Genomic DNA, 20,062 nt, shown 5'->3' with positions numbered 1-20,062 from the left:
CTGCTACACCCGTTCGACGGTCCTTCAGTGGCGCTATTCGCGTATTGTTGTTTCGAATTGGAAAGCTCAATGAACCCATTTACATGTTCTATCTGGCTGCCGGGAACGCCAGAGATCTGGTGCACATATGGTAGTGGCGCAGTTGAAACCCCATTCCAGGTTTGGCCGTTGTTTGGCATAACAATACAGATTCTCGTTTTGTTTTGCAGCTTCCAGCGCTCGCTTGTAGCGATTTCGATCACGTTGGTTTTGTAAATTTCGTAATTGACCGATTCGTTCGCTGTTTTCTTTAGAAAGGCGCACGAGCTGTTGACGTGGAGGAAATGAAAATTGAAGGTTCTTGAGTGCTTCTCGACTTTCCATCTGTGTTATTACGCGCTAACTCTTCTATACACGCTCTCTTTCTCTTGCTCGACGTTTTGATTCTAACGTTCTTGGATGAGGCATGATGTTGGTACCTAATTTGGGCGGTGATGAGTTCTTTTACCTCCCTAGAAAGGAAAGGCTCGAATTATTTCTTTCTTTTCTGCCCAACAGCAGAGAGGCGCCGAATAATTGCTTGCCGCCCGGTGTTCTAAAGGCTTGACTGACCGGTGTTTGTGGTAGTAATTTTGTAAACATAAATTATAGCACGCTAGAATAGATGTTTACTATGTGGACGATGTTCTAGAAAGTCCGTTCTGTATAATTGTCTCGATTAGCATTTTTGGCCGGGTTCAACAGGAAGTTGTGAGTGTCTCTTGCATTATTGCTCCATGAGTGTGATGTTTTGGTACTGAAATGTCTGTATCTCCATCTCCAGCGGGATGTCATTAATACGGGTTTTGGTAATAATGTCTCAAAGAAACAGTTACATTGAGTTTAAAGATTGGGATTCAACGGTAACGGAGTTTATCAATGATTGATTCGCATGCTGTTGGTTGCAAATAATTGCTATCGGGTGATGTTGGAGAGCCTCTATAGGCATCAAGCACTGACGGTTGGAGCAATAATGAATCACATTCAGTGAAATACGAAACCAGGCATACAAACGTGAATAAGAAAATCCACGTGAGAGAGCCCAACAGTCTGGGAGCCAATAACTAGCTGTGAATAATTAGCAATCAGTGGTACGATACTTTACCCGGTAATGTTCAGTAACATCTGCAGAAATTGAATCCACATCTTGCCGCAAATTACATCATATGGATTGAGGAATCGATTGTCGACGTTGCATTATGCGTAAAGGATATTGTGCCAATGGACTAGATAGATAGATGAAATTTGAAGGTTTGATTTTGGAGAGTGAGTAAGTGATGACCTGCTTTCCATTTGATGAGCCAATGTAACTATGCGCATTTGGAACTCTATTCATTAACGCAAACGGCAGAGATGATGGTATAGAAATGTTTGCGTTTGTTGCTAAGCTCGAATGAATATTAACAGGGGAAAAGGAAGGACAGTTAATGAGTGACGCAAACTGGTACACAACAAATCTAAACGACACGTGGTAACTTAATGCACGAATGACAAGCGAACAGAATCAGTTCCTGTTATAGATATCACTGTTTGTTATTTCCAAAGCGATAGCAAATGGATGCGTAGAAGGCAAATATTAATAACACTTACGCTCTGCCAACTGCCAACATGTACGTATCAATTAGCCATGCTAGCAGCCCCAAAAGAACCGCCAGATGGTAAAAAGGGTGTGTGGGAAGAGTGGAGGCATTTCCAGTTTCGACCTCCCGTATCGCAGTGGTACCGATAGCCGTATCTTCCGCATTTTATCGTATCAAAATAGGTAACGTACACCATCGGCAGATACGGCATACGCAATTTGGCTCTCTCAATCGATCAACTGTTGTGGCGATGTCTGAAGAAGATCGATTTAGGCCGGTCTCGAGTTGCGCACACCGACAGACCTTCAAAGTGACAGTCTGTCATTAGGGCTGTCATATCCGAGGGACGGACACGCAGGCCTACCCAAACCTACCCAAACCTACCCAAACCTGCACAGACACACGCACACAGTCCGCGTACGCGGACCGATATCGATTGATTGACACAACTGGAACTTGGTCGGTTCCGCTGCACGCGAAGATGAGGATTGTTTTGCCCAGTTTAGGACCATTTATCGATTTGTTGCTGTCTCTGCCGGCGGTGCGGTAAATGTCAATGTCAAAGCAGACCTCCTCCCTCCGCTATTAGGGAACCGTTGGTTGGTCGTGTGCCACACGCACACTTGAACCTAGGTTTGCAATCGGAAATTGTGAGTACAGTTTTTGAGCCAGCTGGCTAGCTGGCCAGCTGGGCCACGCACCGGCCATACACAGTACCTAATCAACCGTTCCACCATCGTTAGCAACCATGACGGAGCTGAATGCTGGCCGTTGAGGGGTGGCGTTTGTTTCGGGTTACGGGTCCGCGGAAGAGACAGGTCAAATCGATCACGGTACGCAAATTGGGACTCTGCGTGACATTTGTGAACTCACGATTTCTGGTAAGCCAGAGTTCACACTGGGGTGAGAAGCGCGCTGGATTGGTGGGTACCAAGCACGAACGCCATCTGTCACCGGCGAGGCCTAGACAATATCTGTCCCACTGACCCGTAAGAGGTCCTGATGGAATGAACCACCCCAGCCCGGGCCAGATAGGCTAGTTAAGGGCGCTGCAGTTCCCAATAATCATCGCAAGGGTAATTGAGTGTAGACAGAGCACGGTGTGTCTGTCGGGTCCTCACAGGACAGTGAAAAAACTAAAACAGTACATAAAAATTATGGCACCGAGATGTGAAACACCGAATCGCAAATGGGGTGGTGAATAAGTTACCCGAGATACGATCATAAATTATCACGATTGAGTCGCCGCCGTGAGCTCATTGTTCCTTCCAGAGGTTTCATTTCTTCCGCCACATCCTTCTGGAGTCCGCACGTTGCGCTTGCTTGTACGCTTGCTGTACTGTCGGGGAGATAAATATATACTCGCGGCGAGGCGACACGTCTGTAGGCATGGAGTAGGGCCCAAAGAAGGAGCGAAGTGCGCGTTTGGGAGGAGCGGTGGCAACGTAAAGAAATATTACCAGAACAGTTTCGGAATTGAGTCGAAATTTCGTAGCCCCTTTTCCAGTTTGGTAAGGTTGCAACACACACTCAGGGGAAGCGGGACACGATCTCGAGCCTGGCTTGTGCATCGAAGTTGTGAATTCTAAGTGGAGTTGAGTCATTTTGCCAAAACCGTTTGCATCAGCACCGAAAAAAAACACAAAAACAAACTGATGGTAGATTGTTGGCGGGGAATGAAATAAAAAAGGCATACTTTTGGTGCCAGAGTCAGATGTTGGGTTGCTGGTGGATAACTTCATCCAATAGAGCACGCTGAAATGGAGCAACCTTTTAACCTTTGCTTAAAGAGTAATACTACCTACGGGGTAAGCATTATACGGCTTAACCCTAATTTAATCGTAGCCGATATTGGAAAGATCGATATCTTCACCTGGGAGCGGTTGGCACAATAACACGACTATGGAAGATTGATGGAACAGCACCAAAGCAAAGTTTCCCAAACAGTCGGTGAGGAAATTTGTATCAATTTCACTTGGGGTGACTTCCGGTTTTACTAGTTTGTTGTTTGTGGCATTCAACCGGGCGTTCGATTTTGTTTTGACGGTGCAGGATACCCCGACAGATACCTAATCTTATCAAGTTGTCTCAAGTGCCTTTCCTTTGTGTGAAGGGCCGGTCGGAAAGTTTTCTCTGGCTTTAGGAGACATTTTCCAACATCGTTTGAAATGTGCGGTGAAATTCGAAATGCAACACTGGCTGGCTGAACATGGTGAGCGATGCTGTCGAACACGGTTGGCTTTTGATTCGACACACTCATGCTTGTATCTCTGTCTGTCCTTCTGAGGTGAGTGGGGAAGCTTCCAAAGTAAGGTAAATGCAATGTAGAGAGGCAGGTTAATAGTCGTCGTATGTCACTGGCCTCACTGGAAAATGCCGTTTGAACTACGGGAACGTGTACGAAGTGCATCCAATTACCATCCTACGGTCTGTTTGCTGAAACTGTGCGTACTGCGTGCTTTGCCATGTGGGCACCAAGTTGTCACCCGGTGCCATTCACCTTTTGCGTTGTTCCGGTAGAAGCGAAGAAGAAATGTTTTGGTGACTCTTTCAGGCTAGATGAATGGATGTGATAGCTGGTGTGATGGTTGGATCATAATATACCTTTGGTCATATAGTAACATTCTGGCTATTTTGTACATCTGCATAACACAGTACTCAATTGTGGCTGTTTAGCAACATCTTTGCCATTCATCCACGAGGCCTAGCGCATATTTCGCTCAATTCAGCAGCAGTTGGCAATCACATATGGGTACAGCTATAGATCAAAGCAGATAATCTACACCATAGCGTAGATATCTACACTCCGATACCCCCAGCGTGATTTGTAGAAATAGCTGAACTGTAAAAGACTCATCAGCTCGCGATTGTTTTGCTACCGCACACTGGCGCAATGTGGTGCATCCGTTTGTTTTCTTGCAAAAAAGCGCCGTCCTCTGTGTGCACTACTCGACATGGCGATACAGCCATGGCGGGTTGTGTTTTTTTTTATTAAAACCCTCTCACACCTTCAAAGTATGTTCCGCTTGTCTTACCGCTTGATGAGCACAACAATCCCTCTGAGCATCGCACAGGTTGTGTGTTTAGAAAACACGGGAAGATTGCAACACATTTCCTTTGCGTTTGCGACAATGCCATAGCAATGGGCGAGGGAGAGAGAACTTACGGGTGCGTGAAAAGGTGTGTGTAATTTTTGCCAGCTTTGAAGGCATCTCGGGCTGCCGATCTGCCGGCGATGAAGGCGAGCGCACCGGTGTCAATGGAAGGCGTGCAGAGAGTTATTGGAGCGCAGAGGTCAAGTTTCCAAAGCGGCCCAATGAAAGTGACCAGGTGTTGGGGATAGATTGCAGGGTTGAAGGTGTTCGTCTGTGCTACTGTTACAGTATGCCAATTGGAGCGTTCAATCGATGAGATGCAAATCTTGCTGGGCATTGTTTTCGATTGCATTGTGTATTTTGAAGATTTGGTGAAGATACTATGTGGATGTTGGAATAGCCTTTCACTACATGTTTTACCGTCTGATATCTCGAACTCTAAGAGATATTAGGATCTATACATTGTGGAGAAGTGTTTTGTGTTGTTAAGTAAATACTTTGATATTCATGAGTCTCTTTCCCTGACTTCACCATATCATTGCATCTTCCCGTATGCATCTTTGATGATCACAAACACTGCTAAGCTCCATCATCATCACTGTGTGCTCTGCGACGGTCATAGCCGGGGTGCTAATTGAGTCACAAAGATGTAAACCGTTAATTGGTCATCGCGTTATTACCTAACCGGATTGTAGCGATCCTCGTGCATCCGGCAGGCAGGAAGAGAAACCGTCTTACCAGCAGTTCATTAGCGCTTAAACGTTCTGATCGTAAATCAATAAATCCTCCACGCGTAGACTCGGTCAGACCACCGTTAAGCGGAGTAAACTTATCTAACCAGACTGGCTGGCTGGCAGGCTGACCGTGTTCCATGCTGCTGGCGCAATGCATAGGGCAACTTGTCTTCGTCAACAGAGACCCGGGCTCTTATCGCGTCTAGAATGTTGCATAATAACGCATGCTGACACATTTAAGATGAATAATGAGCAACGTACGGGGTGTACATAACTGTTTCGTTTTGAGGACAAATGGTTTTTTTTATCAAATCCAAAGGTTGAATCCACACTCTGTGACAATGTACACAAGGTATATATCTCCTGAATGCCGCATCTCAAGAACACCAAACTTCATTGCAAATTATTCTCCTCTTTGCATTGTACGTTGTGCCGCATTTGATTCGTTTTGTTCCTCATTAAAAAGCCCCAAAATGGAGCCTATAATTTTGTGACCCCTTAGAAACGATCCTTCAATCTGTGCGTTTTACTGGTTGTTGTTGTATTCTGATGAGCGTGGACCTCGAATATGTGCTCCCCGTTCTTGATTGCATAATAATAGACATCTCGTGAACCGCAGTACCTTGCGCTCCGGATAATTTAACGCCACATTGCGCGTTTGTTTCTGCGCCGCCAATTACACCTTCCGAAGCTGACGAGAGCATTAGGCAGAAGTTTTGGCGTGCGTGCAATGGGGTAAGGGGTGAAGGATAGATTATGCTTCGCACTGGCGGGTAAGTTTTGTGAATGAAGTTTCAAAAAACACTCAGTCATGCTAGGGAGACGGCAAGAACTTTTCACTAGTATCGCTCAAGAATAGGCGCACGGGAGCGTGTCTTTTCTGTTTTCGTAAAACTGTGTCAGTCGTTGAGATCCAGTATGATTTTGCAGTTTTTTTCTTCACTGTTCTCTGTATAGATAGTTCCCACCCCCCGTTTTATCGGGCACGCAGACTTGAGGGTGCCGTTACGGTCAGAGTTTTTCCTACAGCAAGAAAAGCGCACACAACACTGTCTTGATTGATCGGCCCCTTACCAAAAAAACCCTGAGAATGACCTACTATGGAAAATGGTCGGGTTGCGTGTGTGATTTTATGAAACCGGCGAGATGAATAGCATTATGACGATGTTGAAATCGAACCTGGGATAGCTAACGGGAAAATAGCTCGGAACAGCTACGGAAGCCGTGCGAGTTTGGCAGAAACCATGCCTGCAAAGGTCATGCTATGGTGCCGGTCTGTCCAGCAAAAGGATTATTTAATTTAAGGTTGGGATAGAAATTCCAATGCCATGTTTCTAGAACGTTTATGCATGATGGTAACGAAATAATATGAATTTGGAAAGATTATTACTGAACAAACTTTATCACATTATTTTCCAGTTCAGATTAGCAGCACCTAACTGCAGACGACATTAGTTTATGCTGAAGACATTGCATAAAAACTATAAACGTTTTGCAGAGTAATTACACTAAACAGCCAAGCAACTTGTAAAGACAGCATTCTAATGCGTAAAAACTTCTTTAGCAGGAAAAGAATGTTTCAATGCATGCTCAGTATCAATTCAATCTCCGGACACCACTCCCTGTTCTGCGGGAATAATTTGCTTAAGATTCTGCTTGACACCATCGAGCGAGCGAGTGGAGGTTTATCTCCACTTCATGATCATGCCCATCCATCAGCCGGCAATCAGTCGTCGCCGATCGGGTCTGTTCGCTTCTTGTTTTACACCCTTCAAGACACTTGCGCAGCACCGTAGCTGGTGATCGATATTTCCCACCTGTTTGTGGCTGGTTCGGTGGTTCATTTTTCAAATTCCATCGGCGAATAATCGACGCGGGTTGGAAGTAGGTGCTAGAACTAGTACTCACACAAAGCATGACGATGGAATGAAGTGGTTCGTTCGTGAGGACGATGTTTTTTTTGTAAGGTTCTTCCGATCGTGCGGCTTAGGTATTCACTCTTACTTCAGACTGCTTCTTGAGATATCAATCGTCAAAAGAGGTGGTGGGACGTGTAGAATTTGTTATTTTGCTTCATGCCATGTGCTGTTTTCTCCAGTATGTGCTCTTTGAGGTAAATGAAACTTATTTACTCAATAAAAAATGTCTGAATGGTTGTTTCAGTGAAAGTATCAAATTGACCTTTGTTTTGATGCATGTATGATGAACGCATATTTGCAATTTTCCAATTATAATTCGTTCCATGTCCGCATTGATACATATCAAACATTAAGTGCTGTTTTACATAAATCAATTTAAATGATGTCAAGCCTTGGGCTGACTCAGGGTCAATGTACTGTAGCCCTAAATATAATATGTATGTTTCGCACAACAAATAGTTCTTCTATAGCACACCATAGTTCATGATTCGTATTTTAATTTGATTAATTATATTTTTGATGCTATTTTCATCTGCAAAAAGCTGTTATCGCTCAAAAATATCTGCTTCGAATTTCCATTTGAAATCGTGTTTATAAGCTGCATGGTATACATATGTGCTATTTTTAGTTTGATTTCCGATGATGGAAAAGCAGATCCGAGCTGCTGTCTGTTTTTTATTTCGATCGCTTAATCAGAAGATTAAAAAAAACATGTCTAATATAAATTGAGTGTCTGGTTGTCTTAACAAAAATCACCCCAACCAGAAAGGTTAGCGGATTTTGAGTAGTGTTTAGGGGAAGGTAGGAAAAACGATTGAGATACCCTTTGGCGCAAACTTGGTGGCCGACAAGTAAGAGGATGAAGCACATTGAAGTGGTTGTTTATGCTTGCCGAAATGAAAGCTGTTTTCTATCAAGATAATTCAAGGTTAAAACACTCACAAGCGATAGAAAGGGTTAAAAAAATTATCGCTTTTTTGTCAATACAACCAGGGCCGGTGTAAGGAAATCCAAAAAGTTTTTCATGCCATGGCTGCATGATAAAATTGAACAGTAGCCTAGTTAATTCACATCTAATTGATGTACAAAACGTGAAACGCAATTCATTCACGCCAAGCTGGTTGCATCGTGCAAAAAGAGGTGTGAAACTAATGCGGCACTTATTCGTTCTAGTTAGATGCCCAATTTTCGTTGATCAATTTGGAACGTTTAATTTCCGCATCAATCGCATAGAAAATACGACCGCAACCTTGAGAGTGAGAGAGAGTCTTTCCCCGTCCTGTCTCGCCCCTGGCCCTCAAATCAAAGCTTGCAGCCTCAGCCACAGAGAAATTCATTCCCTAACAAGCCTCGTTCCCGATACGCACCTTATTTGTGGTGCGTTTTCCTCTCGATCTGTGAAGTTTGCCGATTTGAGTGCTAACGAGCTCAAAGGAGGAACATGCTTCCCTCACATCCCCAGTGAGCCACCTTTTTTGGGTGGCTGTAGAGGGAGAGTAAAGATACTGAGCAGCCCAATATATATATACACACACACTGGTTTTTTGGTGGGTTGCGATACGCTTTCACCTGTGTTTGCTCTGTGGGCTTTTGGGTGCTCACGGGTATCTTGGTTTGGAAGGGCTTGCAATCAATCGTTTCTTCCTTTTGCATTCTGTTCGCTGTTCAAATGTGTTTGGCTCAGTTAGGCCTCGATTGTGCACAAGCCCCGGAAGCTTACCCACTGACCTACCGAGAGTCAACGACGTCGGGTTTGGTGATGGCGATGTTTGTTTACACTTCCCTGTCTGTGTCCGATTCGCTTATCGATCGTTTCTGTTCTTTTACCCGTTTACTTCCAGATACTGCTCAAACTGGGCATCGTCGTGTACCGGGCGCTCGACTACAACCTGCCCACTAGTGAAGACTGCCAGATCTCGCACGAGCTGGAGGAGCTGATCGACTTCATGACATCCGAAGGTAAGTACGCACTCTGGTGGGTAATGTATAGCGAGTCAGGGAAGACGAGGATCCGTTAATGGATGTCCCGCGATGACCTAATTGTGGTCACGGCTGAAGGTTGCTGATGGGCTCGGGCCTCGTTCAACCTGCTTCAAGAAATACATCATCACGCTCTCAACGGGCGTGAGATATTTTCATTCAGACTGTTCCATCTCAGCCCCGGTCGGGCATAATCGATCCTGACGTGTTCTTCTTGACAGTTGAGGTCGGGGTGTGGTGTACTCTCTTCTTCAGGCGGTGGATGCTGTGAACATATGAGCTACGGATCGCAACATGACTTGACATGAGAAAATGGCCCAGCCCTAGAGGCACGTCGGTCGCGAAACACCCCTTTGTCAGAAGGAAGCTTTAAGAAGGGGCAGAAGGGCAGAAGAGAGTTGCGACACAGTCACCAGAATATCCGGTGGTTATATGCAGCCAGCACGGTTTTGCAGTTCGTAAGGTGCTGTTCTTTCTTGGCTGCATATTCGGTGGTACGAGCCGGAGCAAAAGGTTTCTTTATTCGTTCCCATGCCAGAATTCAGTGTCTTCCAGTCAGTCGTGAGCTGTTGGTGGAGCAGGTCAGGTACAGCCCCAGGAACTGGCGATACAACTTCGATCGTGGAGAGTGGAGCCAGCATAGCCAGGGATGCCTGGAAGGGAGGAGTACACATTAGCTTTCGTTAATGATCAGCATGATGAAAATGATTACAGGCAGTTTGCCACCAAAATGTGGAGGAAAGAACAAGAGTATTTCCCTTTTGCGTGGAACGAACGAACGAACGAACGAACGAATGTGTGCTCGTCGTTTGCCGTGCGTCGAGGCCTTGCGTTTGCGTGCTTTCTTTGTTGTTTATCATTCAGCTCGCTGGTTTCGGTTTCTTCTTTCCCCTGCAAGAGCTAATGCATTCATTTTTCATTTTTAGCATGAAAATCGTGGGAAAATGTAAGAGAACGTACGCACGTTTGAAACTTCTTCTGCTGCAGCAACGGCGTTCGTTTCTGTTGGGCTTCTTAAGACACAGTTCCCCAATGTTGTTGGTTTTTCTAATGTTTTATGCATGTAGATACCACCGAGTGTGGAACGATTGTCGCTGAGAGGTAGTTGAAAATGTGGTTTATTAATTATTTTCCCCTGCACCATCGCTAATGTTGAACTGTCTTTGGCTAGGATGTCAAAGAAACTAATTACGTTACATGCACGCATTAGCTGTACCTTATCGTTAAGCGGGAAGTTATTATGTGTGAACTACTTGATTGTTGCTCAAGAAGTTAGCTTCGGTTTCTTTTCTCTTAGATGAGAAAAAAATGAATGCAACTCCGCAGGATAAGCCATGTTTTCTCCATTCTGTTTAGCGTTGTTATTTTTTCCGAAAAAACGTTGGAAACGATTGCGCTACCCATCTTTGTCTGCGCTTTTATGCCATGCTTTGTCCTTGCTTTTCTCTCCCCCTGCTAAACGGCCTAAAGCTGCGCGTGTAATGTATTCCGCCGCACGTCGTTCCGAGAGTGTCGTGAAGTTTTTCCAAGATTTCCATAATTTACGTTTGACTTGCGCCGTTGCGGTGGGGGTAATTTTAATGCACAACAGCTGTTTTCATTAAAAATTTCGGCCTGCTCGCCCGGCTTTCCACCCGTGGGTGGGACATACGGTAGGCGTGAAATTCAATGCCATCGGTTGAGAAGAAACGGCGCTGCGCACTGCTTTCCGTACGCATGGTACGGAGCGGTGCGCTTCATGCTGAGTAGAAATTTTCTATCGCACGCCCTCACCCGCGGTTAAGGTCGGCAACCTTGTGTGTTAATGTTTTAAATTCGAAAATCAAATCAGGGTGCAGTGGTAAGCGGGTGGGAAAAATAAGCAAACTCGGTCCAAAAAAGTATTAAATATGAATGAGTTGTGAGCGTTTTTTGTTTGAATGAATGAAGCTATCCTTTCTCGAATTATGCAACTAATTTCAATCCTTCAAGGGTGGTAGGTGTGAACAGGGTATGCTTTTGAGGAATGCTGCATACTTTGTTGGACTGGACGTTTTGTTTACATGAATATGTTTTAAAACGAGCGCATAGAGGTGAAACTGTGTTCAGGCATCAGTACACGATTGACCTTTATCATTGCTTGTGTTAAAGATGTAAAGAAAATACCTAATACCTTTTATGGACTTGGTAATCTTCAAGGCAGCAAAGATTCATTTCATTCCTTTTGTACGTTAACGCACCGAAAGAATGTTTTTAATGAGCAGAAGCAAAAGAAAAAAAACATAAGTTTATTCTCCTTCAGGGCTTCGTTTAATGAGCGGCGAGGCATTTGATTCATATGCTCATATTTCCGATAAGTTGTAGAGCAATTTATTATGAGCTTTAGAAGCTCTCGGGTGGTATGCCGTCGCGCGTCAGTAGGAAGGACCTTAGGTCTGTCGATCGATGGTCACGATCTTTTCGGCGGTTGCAGACGGCAAATGGCGCCATTTTACGCTGACAGTGCTCTGTGTGTACCTTTTCCAGGGTGTGGCTTGATCTTGCTCGATAGTACTAGCGGGGGGCACCGAGCACACTAGTCAAGATTAGTGGAATAATTTCGCACTTTCAACCAGCGGCCGGAGTAATAAAAATCACTAACCAAACCGGGAAGGTAAATTGTGCTGACCTTCACGATAATGGAACCCTCAGGGTGAGATCGATATTTTATTTCGCACAGACAGAGTGTGTACGTGAATGTGTATTTGTGTGCGAAATAGCCTTCCGTTTTGCAACCTAGCGCTGCCATATTTGGATGGAGTTGATAATGTTTTTCATTGCTTGTTATTATATCAATATATAAATTGCTTAATGGATGTTGTTGGGAGTTGCAAAACAATTTGGCGAAGGTGAAAACAGACTGATCATGATATTTCCATTCTTATGCGATAACCTTTAGGTATTAACAGGATTTGGTAGGTTGCAGGCGAGAGGTTCCTTGCTTGGATGTTAAGGTAAACCACTTTGGGTATGAGTTTTTGAATACACATTCTTCCATCGCGCTCCTTCATTCTACCCCTTGTCCTTGTCGTGGTTTTGTAATGCAGAGGGAATGATGCAAGGTAAATAAGAAACCGCAATCCCACATCCCGTGCAAAATGCGTTCACAAATGACATGCACGCGAACGAGCGGATGTAAACGAGAGAAAAGAAGAAAAAATGCAACACACATTCAAGGTGCAGTTCAGCATTGCTGCGGTTGCGTTTGCATCGGAACCGGAGGGGGGGGGGGGGAGAGAAAAAAAGATCTAATGAAAATTGTAACAATAATAAATACATCACCCAAGTCTGACTGGGTTGACCGAGAAAAATGAACACATGCCCCATTCATCGGTTGCACCCAGCACACGACACAGCGATCCGTTTTGTGGCCTGGCAGCCACTTCATCATGCACAGTAGGGGGGGCACCTTACGCTTACAACATTTCTGTTTGTATGGGCTCAGGACGGCAAGCCCATCATCGGCGTGCCCGATGCTGCAGGTTACCGTAGCACAGGCCAAGTGCTCCACCGGAACGGCGAAAAGCGTGCTAGCATTTTTCATTGCGTTTTTCTCGCATGTGTGTTTGTGTCGAGATGAAATGTGTGACTGGTGCCGTTTGGACAGTTTCCATTCCGCCCAGTTTGTTGCATGATGCACGATTGTACGATAGACCCAGTTATGGGTCTTGAGAGTAGAGCGTTAAATAGCGTTCTAGACATGACACACAGAAGAACGGTTGCGGTTTTTTTGCAACAGTAGTACAGCAAAGCACAGCATTTTATGTGCCAAGAAGCTTGCAATTGTAGCTAATCTTTTTTCTTCCATAAAACCAACAGGAAAAAAAATGGTTCGTTGTCTCTACCATCGTTGAAATCGTTTGTAAACGTAGTGACTGCTACTGGTCAGATAGCGAGCAAGCGAGGAAACAGAACGATAGGAAAGAAAAGCTAGCTTCTACCGTACGTACGTGCACTGTGTTTGCGGTAGGGCTTGTTTGTTTTCCACCCGCTCTGTTTGCAAAGGATAGTTTTATGAATGAGCTATTGAAAGTATGAATTGGGGGAGAAAGGAAGGATAACGGGGATACTTTGAAAAGTGACAGCAGTACGGGGATGCATTTCACAGAGTGTAGCCCGTTTCCGAGAGTCGTCTAGGCCACTGTGATCACACACACTGATCGCGGGATAGTGTTGCATTTTCACAAGGGTTAGTGAACTCCTCGCCAGCAGCAACATCAGAGCAGAGGCAGCACGCCACCGCGGCAGGGTGTCTAAAAGCGCGGCGCACAGAACTTGTTTTTCGTGTTTCGTGCCGCTCGCGAGGTTGCCGCGCACGGGTATGATTCACTGGAATTTGGAGCGTGTGGTGTTTGGGGACAATTTGCATACATTGCACAACATGCAGACCGTTAGCATTTGCGTTCGGTGTGCTGTTGCTGTGTGGTGCGCTCCCCGCGGGCGGGTGTCAATGGAACACGAAACTAAGTGTGGCCGGGTACACAGAAACCGGGGCTGAACCCGGAGCGAGAACCTTGGCTAGAGGTGAAGAAACACGATTGGCCAAACCTTTCGCACGAATAGAACACACGGACACACCGGCACAAGGGGTCTCCCTGCACATGCTCAAGATTTATCGATTTTGGCAGGTTCTGCTGAACGACCGCAAGAACGGTGCCGGCGCGCACTGCATGATAATGGTGTGTCGGGCGTGTTGCAACTGCCTTGTCACAGTGCGGTGGGATTCTGTTTTATTCTGTGCGGTGTAGGAGTGCGATTGATTGATCATTTATAAGCGGAAAGACATGTTCGGGACCCGGGTTGATGGAGATGGAGATGTTGGAGAGTCCACCTTCTCTCGGTGCAATGCTGGGCTGAGGCGTTCGTACCTTGGGGGGTGATTCGCAAAGGCAGTAAAGCTTGTATGCGGAGAGCATACAAAAAAGCGAAAAAAGCACAGCCACGAGAAGGATACTGTTGAGCGGAGTCGTTAAGGGTTATTACTCAGCGCAGTAATTGATAGATATTGTGTGGCATGATTGTATGGCGCCCATTATTCGTAATGGCGTTAAATAGACTATTGTAATGAATTTTATGTTTGACGGTCCTGTTGTCACTGTTTGGACATATCACGTACACGCTAAGTGCTTGTAATCGAATATTTTTATTTTCACGACCGGCCGGGTATGACTTGAAGCACTAAGCCATGATGGCATGGTGTATGGCGTAATTTAGTGTGAGTTTTATATGTTTTTATATGCGTTGAGCGTGGGCTATTTTAATTGAAAGATTATATTGCATTGTAAAGCAAATATGGCCACAATTGCTAGATGGTTTCAAATTATCTTTGAAAGCCGTTAGATTATTACAAAGGCAGTATAAAAAATTAAGAGAGCTCCATTAGGCAGAGTAAAAATTAGAAAGATGGTAAATTAAAAGAACTATTCACGTACATTTTCCTCATGAAATGCTTTCTATCTCAAGCCCAGAAGTAGATGAAGGTTCTGGTTAATAAAAGCAAATGAATTCTTGCCTTCTTGAAAAGGGTGCATTGAAATGTCCTAATGAAATGGTTTCTAGGTGGGCAAGTATTATGAGAAATGCACTTCAATGCATTTTAATTGGGTTACCTGTTGCTTTCGGAGATGAGCAGGCGAACAAAATATGTTGACACATTCGAAGCAAAGACTTTTTACCACAAGAACAAAACAGAACCTAACTGTAGAACAACTCCCCCGCATTCATTGCCCAATTGGTAAAGGGCTTCATGGGCTTCAGCTGCTGTCGCACAATGAGGTGAAAGATACATCTGTCGTTGATTAAATTTAATAACTGCCTATTAATGCCATCCAGGGTGGCCGTATATTTGTCGTTAGTTCAAGGTGAGTTTGTTTGGGTAATGTTTGTTTTGTCTTCTGTGTGTGTGTGTGTTTGTTTGCGCGAGTTTGCCTTCGCTATGGTTCGGGCTTAGGCCGTCATCGATGGGCCCACCGTTAGCCATCATTTCTTATAGCGTAGTTAGCGTATAACATAAATAATGCATTAGTGCTGTTAGCTCATACCCATTCTCCATTAGCCAATTGGACTCCCCATCTTTCTGCCGAGGGGTTGAATTGAAGTCCGAAAAAATAAACAACCCAGCATTCCGGAACACTCATGGCTATCAAGAAACTTTTCTTAGCTATTTCTAAGCTTACCTTCCACCTGGTCCGTCCAACTCGCCCGCTCCGAATCCGAAATCACTTCTCCGATCGCTCAGATAGGAGGGAGTGTAGCCATTCAAACAGGGGGGATAAAATGCGTGTTGCTAGTGCGCTTGCCCGCGGGTAATGGGGGTAAGGGGAGTAACTCTGCTATCTGGAATGTTAGGACGTCGTTTATCTGCCTATTTTCAAATCAACGACCAGCCCCAGTCAATGGCGAGTTGGTGTGGAATATAATCCATGGAAGGATAGCGAGCATGAGCATCGCGGCGCACAAGTTATGGGATCATTTATTAACATTATCGCTCAACACGGGGTGAAAAACGGTTTCCTTCTTTTGCGGTGGGTGAGAGTTTTTTTTTCTTCTCGCTTCTTCTGTTTGCTTTAGGTTTGCGCACATAGAGAGAGGCGACGGGAAGCTATTGGGGCGGTTGTGCTTGCGGGCCTCCTATCAGTGTGTGCAACCTGTGCAACCCGTTCAGCTTGTGGCTGATAGTAGGTTCGAAGAGATCGAACTGCGATGGGGTGATATCGGGATGCAGTTGAGCTTTTTTGAACGACCTGACTTTGCATCATTTGCTGCTAGCAGTGCAAAAGAAAGGAAAGCAAAATTTGCATTAGTCGCTGGTCATCGAACTCAAGATAGTCATGTTGATCGCATCCATTTAACAAATGGTACAATAGCCAGATATTCCAGATCCAGATACTCACAAGAATTTAAAAATGTCATTCGTCAAATGCGTCTGACGCGGATATATTTGAATGAAGCATAGCAGTTTATATCAGTTATGATGATTCACTGTCGACGAGAATAAGTGTATGTAAAATTAGACCGATCTTTGTGATTTCTCGCTGTCATCATGACGCTATTGCATGTACCTGGTGCCGTGACCAGGATAAACATCGAAGAATGCCGTTCGGTGCACTCCAATGGTGGTGTTGAATATCGAAGATTAATCATAGCTGCGTGCAATTCATGGTCAAGCGCACGATTGGTTTGCAGGCCCGATGGTTTTGAATAATGTTTGCGTGCTGTTGCGATGAGATCTATGCCGCTCGATGTTCCTGTGGGAAGTGATCGATCAGAACCAATCAGTATGTGTCAATCGGCTTCTTTTGTATCGTATTCGGGAACATTTCATATAGCTATGAGTGTAGCTCGGACTAATCTCTATTCTTTAAAAGTACATCATGTGGTTACTTCTCATACTAATTTACCACTTTTACACGCTCTGTTTCATTCCAGACAACGATGACGAAGGTATCGAGCGTGACTCGGAAGAAGTGGAGGAGGACCTGGTGTCGGTCGACAGCGACGGTGACTGTCCGCCCGGCAACGGAACGCTGGGCGGCGTGCTGACGAACCTGGAGGTAGTAAGCGTCGTCGCCAACGGTTGCGGTGGCGGCGAGCGAAAGCATCTCGAAACCAAAGAACTGGATCACGTGCTAGAGGTGAGTGTGTTACGATACCATCCATTCCAAGATATTCGCCATCTAGGTTACAAACCCCGAAAAAAAGCCGCCTTTTTCGGGGCTCACCACACTTGATTGGTCGATGAATGTACCCACCTTTCTCTCGGGGGCACTCTTTGTTATCCGGGGCGTCCCGTTGGCGAACGCGATTCCGTGTGGCTGCACCACGGAGACGACGAATGTGATCAATCCCTATGAGAGTGTGCTGGCATCAGAAGCGCGTCTACCGGTCGCGATAGCTCGAGTGCAAATGGTGAAGGTGGTGTGCACTAGTGATGGGTAAATTCAACAAAAATCCGGAATCGCTTCCGGATGACTCCGCCAAAATTGGAAGCGATTCCGGAAGGTAGGTGCGAAACTCCGACCTCGGAGCCGTCCGGAGCCGTTCGGAGCCGTCCGGAGCCGCTAGTCGGCAGCCGGAGCCGATCGGAGCCGTCGGAGCCGTCGGAGCCGTCCGGAGCCGTCGGAGCCGTCCGGAGCCGTCGGAGCCGTCCGGAGCCGTCCGGAGCCGTCCGGAGCCGTCCGGAGCCGTCCGGAGCCGCTAGTCGGCAGCCGGAGCCGATCGGAGCCGTCCGGAGCCGTCGGAGCCGTCCGGAGCCGTCGGAGCCGTCCGGAGCCGTCCGGAGCCGTCGGAGCCGTCCGGAGCCGTCGGAGCCGTCCGGAGCCGTCCGGAGCCGCTAGTCGGCAGCTGGAGCCGTCGGAGCCGTCCGGAGCCGTCGGAGCCGTCGGAGCCGTCGGAGCCGTTGGAGCCGTTGGAGCCGTTGGAGCCGTCGGAGCCGTCCGGAGCCAGCCGGAGCCGTCCGGAACCGGCGGAGCCGTTGGAGCCGTTGGAGCCGTTGGAGCCGTCCGGAGCCGTCGGAGCCGTCGGAGTAGTTGTAATAGTCGGAAGCATTCTGAAGCGCATTAATTTCCCGATATTAGTGATAATTTTATTGTAAAAAACAGCTAACGAGTAAAAAAAGAGTCTTCTTCATTTATTGATATGAAGTTTTTTTGTGTGTTTTTTTTTTTCAAAAATAAAGCCAAAAATAATTGTTTGCTCCGTATATATCTTCTTCTTCTTTGGCTCAACAGCTCATGTCGGTCAAGGCCTGCCTGTACCCACTTGTGGGCTTGGCTTTCAGTGACTAATTGATTCCCCCCCATAGCAGGATAGTCAGTCCCACGTATGGCGGCGCGGTCTATTTGGGGATTGAACCCATGACGGGCATGTTGTTAAGTCGTACGAGTTGACGACTGTACTACGAGACCGGCTACGTATATATACATAGGAAAAAAAATGAATCAAATTAGGAGGTCAAGGAGCAATAGAACTATGACGGGAGGTGGGTTTGATAAAATACGAACGAGGCAGACGAGTGTAATTATGGCAGTTTTGCACGGTTGTTTACATTGACTAACGTGTATGGTTTAGGCCGCACTTGTTTTTTACCGAATAACATGATGGCACATGGACAAGACAAAGAATATAACTATCAATCATCCGTCCATCTTTTATGAAAATAAAGATCAATAATAGTTTGATTCATAGTTTTTCCCTGTATATACGGAGCAAACAATTGTTTTTGACTTTATTGTTTAAAAAAAATACAAAAAAACTTCAGAGCAATAAATGAAGACGACTATTTTTTTACTCGTAAGCTGTTTTTTTTAAATGAAATCATCGCTGATATCGGGAAATTAATGCGCTTCAGAAGACTTTCGACTATTACATCGACTTCGACGGCTCCGGACGGCTCCGACGGCTCCGACGGCTCCGACGGCTCCGGCTGCCGACTAGCGGCTCCGGACGGCTCCGGACGGCTCCGGACGGCTCCGACGGCTCCGGACGGCTCCGGACGGCTCCGACGGCTCCGGACGGTTCCGACGGCTCCGACGGCTCCAGCTGCCGACTAGCGGCTCCGGACGGCTCCGGACGGCTCCGACGGCTCCGGACGGCTCCGACGGCTCCGGACGGCTCCGACGACTCCGACGGCTCCGACGGCTCCGGCTGCCGACTAGCGGCTCCGGACGGCTCCGGACGGCTCCGCACGGCTCCGACGGCTCCGGACGGCTCCGGACGGCTCCGGACGGCTCCGGACGGCTCCGGACGGCTCCGACGGCTCCGGACGGCTCCGACGGCTCCGGGCGGAATCGACGGTTTGAATTTTTCGGAATCGGAGCCGGAGTAGCATTGCTCGGAAGCGATTCCGAGCCGTGGGTGCGATTCCGGCTACCCATCACTAGTGTGCACAATGAACGGCAGGAGCGCTCTAAATTGTATGGAAATTGTGTGCGTCCTGGAGCTATCGGGTCGATCATCTGTTCGGGTGAAAGCCCTTCTATGGACATTCGTTGAACAATCGTATCGAAAGGAAAGTGTTTTTCTTGCTTCGCCATGCGGAGGTTTGGTTCTCTAGAGCAGCCTGAACGCATCGGTATGAACGATTAATTACGCGTACCAACGCAACGACCTTTTCTCCAGGGCGTCCTTTCTCTTGACGGCTGTGAGAGCGATGGAATCATTGGGCCGGTGGTTTAAAGACACACTTCAGTGGGCTATCTTCCTAAATTGTCTAATGTCTATCGAAGGTCCGTCTATGGCTAATCTAATGCAAGGAACCAACACTATTCAAGGGGCTGGGGTGCCCTGCTGCGCTTTTTTGTTGAGAGATTCTTTTTGTGTGGGCAGAAGTATTGCTCGTTGACGTTTGACATGAATAAATTGGGGGAGGATGTAACCATCGACACCTAAATGGAGATGTAGGCTTTTGTGTTGTCTCTTACTAGTGGATGAATTTTCATTGTTTTTTTTCTGCCGGAGAATTTTCAGATACGCCATATATTATTGTCCATTGGTTGACGATTAAGTTAACCGGGTAACTTGACACATTAAGTTAAAAACCTACTTATTAATGAGACGTTTAAGTATATTTTTCTGTTTTTGTTACTTTTACACTTTATTCAACTTGCCTAAAGTAAGAGTATCGTCTACTACATCTTCGTGACACATCTTTTACTTCACTCAACCAGTTTCCTCCCGAGACAAAGTGGTTTAATCTTTCGCGGAAGTGATTAAAATCG

General features: G+C 46.2%; 1 protein-coding gene across 15 annotated transcripts in view; it reads left to right on the top strand.

Moving 5' to 3' along the window:
- LOC3291649 (protein spire) overlaps positions 1-20,062 on the top strand; it is a 121,976-nt gene that overhangs the window by 45,143 nt on the left and 56,771 nt on the right. For all 15 annotated transcript variants that reach the window (XM_061661825.1, XM_061661815.1, XM_061661828.1 and 12 more), the window contains exons 4-5: positions 9,188-9,305; positions 16,773-16,978. In XM_061661825.1, the coding sequence (XP_061517809.1) occupies positions 9,188-9,305; positions 16,773-16,978 (324 nt within the window). The remainder of the gene's footprint in view (positions 1-9,187; positions 9,306-16,772; positions 16,979-20,062) is intronic.

This window comes from Anopheles gambiae, chromosome 3, assembly GCF_943734735.2.
Source record: "Anopheles gambiae chromosome 3, idAnoGambNW_F1_1, whole genome shotgun sequence".
Lineage (NCBI taxonomy): Eukaryota > Metazoa > Arthropoda > Insecta > Diptera > Culicidae > Anopheles > Anopheles gambiae.
This window is presented reverse-complemented; position numbering and strand designations above follow the sequence as displayed.